The sequence below is a fragment of the Miscanthus floridulus genome, chromosome 9, assembly GCF_019320115.1.
Source record: "Miscanthus floridulus cultivar M001 chromosome 9, ASM1932011v1, whole genome shotgun sequence".
In the NCBI taxonomy this organism is placed as follows: Eukaryota; Viridiplantae; Streptophyta; class Magnoliopsida; order Poales; family Poaceae; genus Miscanthus; species Miscanthus floridulus.
In genome coordinates, this window is record NC_089588.1 from 109262540 (window position 1) to 109270998 (window position 8459).

Consider the following 8459-nt stretch of genomic DNA (forward strand, 5'->3'; position numbering starts at 1 on the left):
GTCGACGGATGACTTCAGAGTCAGCTAGGCTGATCTTTGGCCCGCCTCAGATCCATTGCCATCCAAGCTTTCTAGCTCCCTGTGCTATGTGACCGATTTAGCATCAACAGACCTTTTTTGTTTTCTTTTTTCTCATATTGATGATGTCTGCACTGCCCCTATTTACATGGATGTCAATGCAAAGCCATGCATGAGATTGATGTTAACAGTCTGAAGGGGAGTTCCACAAGAACGTTTGCAATGTGATTCACTTCTCTGGTTCTCATACTTTTCTTTTTACTTTCTAGTTGATCCCAATTCTAATAAATCATAATAACCAATTCTAGACATAAACTCCAATCCTAAAGAAATGTCTCGCTTCTTGCCACCCTTAGCACAATCTATGATTCTTTTTACTTCTCGCTTCATCTATTTATTTAATTAATGATTCATATCTATTTTATAACTGGATAAGAAGCGACCATACCATATTGTGATATATATATGTGGTTTAATATTATTATGAGGAATTATTGCTAATTATATTTCTGATTGTTCCAAAGATACTTCTTGAATAATTGTACAATTGTTTCTATAACTATCCACAATGTCAGTGCACGACTCTCCCAGCTCACTATCATGGTTGTACATGCAGCAACCATTTATTTACTTTATATATGCATTTGACCTTAATAAATGGAATTGATAAAACATAAAAAATATGCTAATAAAAAAAGAGCTAAAGCAAGGACCATATATAGCTCGACCCCTATATCTGTAGCATGGAAACACTTGGACTATAAGTAGCATGACATGGAGGTTACAAAGAAGGGTCATGATCTCTCAGAATGAAATGCAAGAAACAAAATTCTAGCAAGTCAGTCCAGTTGTATGACATCTCATATCATGATGTTGCTGCTTATCAGGATTGGGAGACATTGGGAAGAATTGCAACTCTCCGTAATTGTTTCCAGTATAGAAATGAACACCAGTTACCTCGCGCAGATCACTACCCACTGGTGCACAATTATCAGCGTATGTTAGCTACTGCCAGTATTGCCATTGGAGTTTTTATTGTAGCACGCAGATCTTGTGCTCATCGTTGCATTATGAAATATCCATTATGTTGAATAGCTGATATGGGTTAGAAAACATTAATTATCTGTTGTGCTGGAAATGATCTGCGTATGTTCGTCTAAAGGGGATGTAAAAAAGCAATAGTAGTCTATGTTTCCGATTAAAATGTGCTCTTTTTTTCTTGTTATCAACGATTGAGCTGAAAACTCAGTAAAAATTCACTGTATGTAGTTACTATGGCCAGAATTGCACATATCCTTGAGCAAACATTAGGAAAATTTCCAACCCTTAGTATAGATTGCCATGAAAGAAATTCACACTAGTTATGTTCGGATCACAACCAACCAGCGGACAGGTATCAGTTTTGTGTTGGCTACTGACAGTATTGACATCGGCATTTTTGCTGTGTCACAAGGAATAGTTTGTTTGGACCTATTTCTTAATTAGTTGCTCACTATTGTAGCAACATGCATCCTGGCCTAGTTCAAACGTGGTGACAGATAAATTGAGTTGTCAGCATGCACGTGTGTGTAAGCTGATGGGAGCAACGAGCATGTTGGAGCTTTCTCTTTTTGCAAGGATATTCACATTCTTGATTACAAGGGACGAGCTGAGTACAGCTCCCAGCCAATGCAAAGTAAGCATATTGGGAGTCCTTTCTTTTGAGTTATAAAAGTGGCCCGTATTTGTCGGATAATCATGGGGCCAGTAGTACGCTACTACTCTTTGATTTGTCGCTGGTTGATGTCTTAAGAAACCTTATCAGGAGAGCAAATGAGCTAGGCTCGCCGTGGCCATCCTATGGGCATTACAGTCTTTCCACCAGACTCAACGTGAAACCCAAAGCACTGCTCCTTTGGCCATCTTAGCCATTGGGTCAGGCATGCCCATGTTTGTTTCGTCTTGGACATCCTTATTCACTTTGGGATTTTTAGATCATAAGGACTGTTGGTGCTGGATCTTATTACACGTCTGTGGCGTAGCTTGCTTAGCCAGTCGATTCTACCAGCACTGATGAGCTGAGACCATAATTGTTGGTATTTGTAATATTGACTTCCATGCCAAAATTCTAATAACATGGATGTGTTTGTAGTACAGTGCCAACTTGCAGCCTTCTATAGTCTACAAAATATTTAAGCTTGTTTGCTGCATACACGTCAGGACAAATATATACCTAGTTGTCAGTTTGCATTTTTTACAGGCACAATTTGGATATAGGCTTTAGAGGTAATAATTCAGGGTAGACTATGCATTTAAACATAGCTTTGTGGCTCTAAGGAAAACCAACTTAATAAATCATACTACATGAAAAGCTGCAACAAGAAGCTGGATCTGGTTTTGTTCTCTCACAAGCTGCAAGTGCCAGGGAACAAATGGGCAATCAGCACGGTAGTTCTGCAGCTGGTGCGGATGTGTCAAGGGCGTTAGCGCCCAAGGTGGCTGGACCACGGCTACGGAGTTCGTAGCCTCGTTCCGTCGTCGCCGGCGAGGTTTTACCCCTCAGCCGTCGGCTTAGTTGGTTGGAGAAGAGAGAGGATTTAGGAAATAACTTCTTATTCTCTTTTAGTCCTGATTACAAGATATATAGATGGCCTAAGGCCCAAACCAACTAGAGCTAATTATTCCTAAAATTGTGGAACTGAAAAGAGGGAAACTATCCTATCTTTCCTTCCTAGCCACTGATGGTTGACGCCTCCCTGGTCGCTCCTGCCGCGCGCCCAGCGCGTTCTGCTGCGCGACGGATGTCGCGGGCCCTCCTACGTCGAGTATAGGAGCGTCCCCACATGACATCTCCCTCCCCGTCGAGACTCAGCTCGTCCTCGAGCTGAAACGTGGGATGCTTGGCGCGGAACGTCTCGACGTCTTCCCAAGTGGAGGATGCTGCCGACTCCCATTTCCAGTGGATCAACACCTGATGGACGCCACGGGCGAGCCGATAGCGCACCGCATGTTCCGGCTCAGGAACAACCGCGCCATGGTGCACGGCCGGCAATGGTGGTGGAGCGTCCGGCGGAGGCCCTTCGAACTTCTTGAGGACGCCCACATGGAACACGTCGTGAATACGGGCGCCGGGAGGAAGAGCGAGGCGAACCGCGACCTCGTTGATCAACTCGATGACGCGGTAGGGGCCACAGTAGCGAGGCCGGAGCTTTCCCGTCGAAGTCTGTGGAAGAGACGCTGCGGCGCGATGCCTAAGCCGGAGAAGGGCCCAATCGCCCACCTGGTACGTGACCGGTCGATGGCCAGCGTCGTAGTGGCGTTTCTGAAGAGCCTGTGCCTGTTCCAGCCGGTACTTGATGTCGTCAAGAAATTCCACGCGTTCCTCCATGCTGCGGGCGACAGCAGGCACCCGCGACTCGCCTGGCTCGTACGACCGAATGGACGGCGGGTCCCGGCCATAGACGACGCGGAACGGCGTGTCGCGCAGAGACGACTGGTAGGCGGTGTTGAAGATGAATTCCGCCCATGGAAGCCAGCGCAACCACTGACGCGGTCGGTCACCTGTAAGACACCTCAAGTACATGATGATGACCCGGTTAGCCGCTTCCGACTGGCCGTCCGACTGTGGATGGAAAGCGGTGGTCATGTGAAGCGTGGTGCCCAACAAGCGCATGAGCTCATGCCAGAACGTCGAAGTGAAGACGGGGTCGCGGTCCGACACCATCGACTGTGGTATCCCGTGGAGCCGGACGATGTCGGTGAAGAAAGCCTGGGCGACGGACTCGGCGGAGTATGGGTGCGCCAACGGGATAAAGTGGCAGTACTTGCTGAACCGGTCCACCACCGTGAGGATGACTGACTTGCCGCGGACCCGGGGCAGCGCTTCGACGAAATCCAGTGCCATGTCGGTCCAAACCCCCTACGGCACAGGTAGAGGGAGCAGCAGCCCGGCAGGATGAAGGTGCTCGGACTTGTACCTTTGGCACACGAGGCAGACACGAACCAGTTCCTGCACCAACTGCTTCATGTTAGGAAAATGGAAATCGCGACGCAGCCGATGCATCGTGCGCTGGACGCCCTCATGCCCCTCCTCGTGTACGGCCAGCATGATTTCCTGGATGAGAGGCGACGCCGGCGGAATGTAGAGCCGGCCGTTGAACTGCACCATGCCATCTGCCAAGGACCACGGCGCGCCTCTGGTGCCCCCAGTGATCTCCTTGCGGAGCGCGATGAGGCTTGAGTCGGCGTCCTGGGCGTGACGAAGGCGCGTGACGAAGTCGAACCGAGGAGCCGATAGGGCGAGGATGGCCTGGTCCTCCGTGTCGCGGCGGGACAAGGCGTCCACCACAGCATTGGCCGCACCCGGTTTATACTCCACCGAGAAGTCGAAGCCGAGTAGTTTCCCCACCCAATGGTGTTGGGGAATCGTCGCAAGGTGCTGATCCAACAGATATTTGAGGCTATAATGATCCATCTTCACGAGAAAGTGGCGCCCCCAGAGGTACGGCCTCCAGTGCCGCACAGCGTGGACTAGGCCGATGAGCTCCCGCTCGTAGGCGGCGAGGGCGCGGTGGCGTGGCGCGACCGGCCTGCTGAAGAAGGCAATCGGGTGCCCCTCCTGGATGAGGACCGCGCCGAACCCGTGGGAGGAAGCATCACACTCGACGGTGAACGGTTTGGTGAAGTCTGGCATGGAGAGGATGGGCGCCGAGGTGACCGCGGCCTTGAGTGCGGTGAACGCAGCTGCCGCGGCGTCGTTCCAGGAGAACCCTTCTTTCTTGAGGAGGGCTATCAGCGGGGCAGCGACGGTGTCGTAGTTGTGGACGAATTTGCGGTAGTACCCCGCCAAGCCGAGGAAGCCACGTACCGCCCGAGCCGAGCGCGGCACTGGCCAGTCGAGGATGGCCTGGACCTTGGCTGGATCCATGGCGACCCCGGTCTCGGAGATGATGTGCCCGAGGTAGGAGACAGTGCCCTCGCCAAAGGCACACTTACTGCGCTTGAGGAAGAGCTGGTGGCGATGATGCTCGGAGATCACGGCGCGGAGGTGTCGGAGATGATCTGCCCACGTGCGGCTGTAGATAAAAATGTTGTCAAAAAATACCAGGACGAAGCGACGTAGGAACTGGCGGAGGACGTCATTCATGAGTGCCTAGAAGGTGGCCGGGGCATTGCACAGGCCGAACGGCATCACCAGGAACTCGTAGAGGCCGTCGTGAGTGCGGAATGCCGTCTTGTGGATGTCGGAGGGCCGCATGCGAACCTGGTGGTACCTTGACCTCAAGTCTAGCTTGGTGAAGAAGCGGGCGCCGTGGAGCTCGTCGAGCAGCTCGTCGATGATGGGGATCGGAAACGCATCCTTGACGGTGAGCGCGTTCAGCGCACGGTAGTCAACGCAAAAGCGCCAGGTCCCATCCGCCTTCTTGACGAGGATGACCGGCGAGGAGAAAGCCAAATCGCTACGGCGGACAATGCCCTGCTCGATCATGGCAGAGCACTGGCGTTCCAGCTCGTCCTTGTGGGCCGCGGGGTACCGGTATGGTCGGACCGCGACCGGTTGCGCTCCTGGCTTGAGGATGATGGTGTGATCGCGAGCGCGCTTGGGAGGCAGACCTCGTGGTTCAGCAAAAACGTCCTCGAACTCGGCCAGCAGCTCATCAAGGAGCGGCGCGCTGGACGTCACAGCGCAAGCCTCCAGGGCACCCAGCGAAGGCACATCGGACCAGCAGACCGTGCGGTCATGGTGTTGGAACGAGACCGTGCCGGCGACGAAGTCCTAGACGAGGCGACCGAGCGTGGCCATCCACTGAGTGCCCAGCACCACATCATATCCTGCAAGAGGTATGACAAAAAGATCGACGCAGAAAGCAATGCTGTCGACGATGAGCGGGGCATGGCGGATGACGCCAGGGCATGGAACCTTCTCGCCATTCACCATAGTGGCCGTGAGCCGCGGACGTGGCTGGATGGGAAGGCCGGTGCGCTCTGCAGCGGCCTCGGCGATGAAGCTGTGCGTGGACCCCGTGTCCAACAGGGCGACGAGGGTGATCCCGCCCAGAGTGACCTGGACTTGCATGGTGTTGCCCCAAGCCACCCCCGCGACCGCATGCAACGAGAAGACCGGAGACTCGGTCTCGGGCACGTCGTCGTCCCCGGCTACGGTGTCGTCGTCCTCGTCCTCCAATTTGCTATCTAGGAGAAATAGGCGCTTGCAGACTTTGTTGTGCCCGCGGCCGTACTTCTCGTCACAATTGTAGCATAGCCCAAGACGGCGGCGCTCCTCCATCTCGGCCTGGTTCAGGCGACGGACCGGATGGCCCTCCACAGCGACCGTCGGAGCGGCAGCCTTTGTGGCCGGGCCATACGCCTGGGGCGCGCGGGGTTGTGGCCCAGGCAAGATCCCCCGAGGTGTGGCCTTCGGCGGCGCGGCAGTGTATTGATCCATCAACTCCATCTGCCGTGCAAGGCTCATGGCGGCCACCAAGGATTGAGGGTTCTGCACTTGCACGGCCAGACTGAGCGGCGGAAGGAGGCCGCCCGTGAACAACTAGACGCGCTGGGTTTTGTCGAGGTGACCCGCGCGTGGGAGGAGAGCCTGGAAGCGGTCTTGATATTCTTCCACCGTCGTTGTCCGGCGGCAAGACGCCAGCTCGAACAGAGGAGCCGATCGGAGGGGGGGGCCGAAACGCAGATTCAGGAGCTCCTTGAAATGCGGCCACGATGGGGTGCCCTCGTCAGTTTGGAGCTGCATGTACCAGAGCTGCGCTCCGTCTTGAAGGTTGTAAGACGCCATCCAGACCCGTTCTTCCGGTATGATCCGCTGCTGTAGGAAGAACGACTCGCACCGGTTGAGGAAGATCAATGGGTCGCTCTTGCCGTCGTAGTGCGGAAACTCGGGCCGCCAGTGCTTGGGCGGCCGATCTTGATGGTGTTCGCCCCCGAACCCTGGACGTGCACCAGACATGGATGAGCCAGTGATGGAAAGGTCGGCGATCGCCTTAGCGTTAGCCTCGATCGACTTCTGCATCAGGGCGACTGACGTGGCGAGCGCCTCAAGTGAGGCCTTGAGATCATCCCCCATGGTGCCGGCGCAAGATGCAACGGACGACGTGGGTGAAGGTGGGGTGATGGCAGCGGCGGCTGGTGGTGAGGCTGATGGCGCGGCGGCTGTCGGCGAAGAAGATCGACGTGACCGTGATACCAGGTTGTCAAGGGCGTTAGCGCCCAAGGTGGCTGGACCGCGGCTACGGAGTTCGTAGCCTCGTTCCGTCGTCGCCGGCGAGGTTTTACCCCTCAGCCGTCGGCTTAGTTGGTTGGAGAAGAGAGAGGATTTAGGAAATAACTTCTTATTCTCTTTTAGTCCTGATTACAAGATATATATATAGCCCAAACCAACTAGAGCTAATTATTCCTAAAATTGTGGAACTGAAAAGAGGGAAACTATCCTATCTTTCCTTCCTAGCCACTGATGGTTGACGCCTCCCTGGCCGCTCCTGCCGTGCGCCCAGCGTGTTCTGCTGCGCGACGGATGTCGCGGGCCCTCCTACGTCGAGTATAGGAGCGTCCCCACATGACAGGATGCCAGATCGAGCTGAATGTGGCAGAAGTAGAACAAGTGATACGCATCTAACCGATGGGTTTTAGCTGAAATAGAACGAAAGTGTTTGTATTGGGGCATCGGGGAATATTGACACTAACATATCATACCCGCTGAGAGATGGTCGATGTCCAGATACATCCCAATCCTACGGTTTAGGATAACTTCTATATGCCTTGGCAAATTTGCTCGGTGTTGCCCTATGAAAGCTACAGGCGTTGTTATAAGTATATTGGCCGGGCACGCCTGTAGGACCTGTATATATCAACACTTGGTCACTCATAGTAGAATATTCCAATTTCTTTTCAACTAATTATAGTGAAAATATTTTATGATCCGGGTGCCAGATGTGGGGCCCATTGTAACACCCTAGGTGTTAAGCATCACTAAAACTTGGTCATGTCATCATCATGCATGATAATCATCTATAAGTAGCTAACCATGCCTTGCATTTACTAAAACTAATATTTATTTTATAGAAATGTTATGCATGTGTGATGCTTGAGTTAAAACTTAAAATTTCTTTTAAGGTATTCTGTGGCCTCCTACTTTCGAATTTCACTAAAATACTTGAAATTATGCTCTAATAAACTTTGAGGTGTAAAGTAAGTGCTTTACACTAGTGACAAGTATGAAGCATGAATTCAAGTTCAAACCCTTAAAAATGAAGCCCCAAATTTGGATTCAAAACATGGATTTCAGCACTTAGCCATATTTGGTTAAGTATTAAAAATAAGCATTTGATTCACTTATGTGGGAATTATTAAAATGAATTTTTATAAATAAACTTGTTCATACAGTAGCATCATTTTGAAGTATGAAATGTGTACTTTACAATGGTGTTATTGGTTGATTTGTGTGATCA

General features: G+C 51.9%; 1 protein-coding gene across 1 annotated transcript; it reads right to left on the reverse strand.

Annotated features, from left to right (window-relative positions):
• Positions 1 to 6544: 6544 nt before the first annotated feature.
• LOC136480544 (uncharacterized) lies at positions 6545 to 7078 on the reverse strand. Its single transcript, XM_066478057.1, has one exon. The coding sequence runs from the start codon at positions 7076 to 7078 to the stop codon at positions 6545 to 6547; it is 534 nt and encodes a 177-aa protein (XP_066334154.1).
• Between the last annotated feature and the right edge of the window lie 1381 nt (positions 7079 to 8459).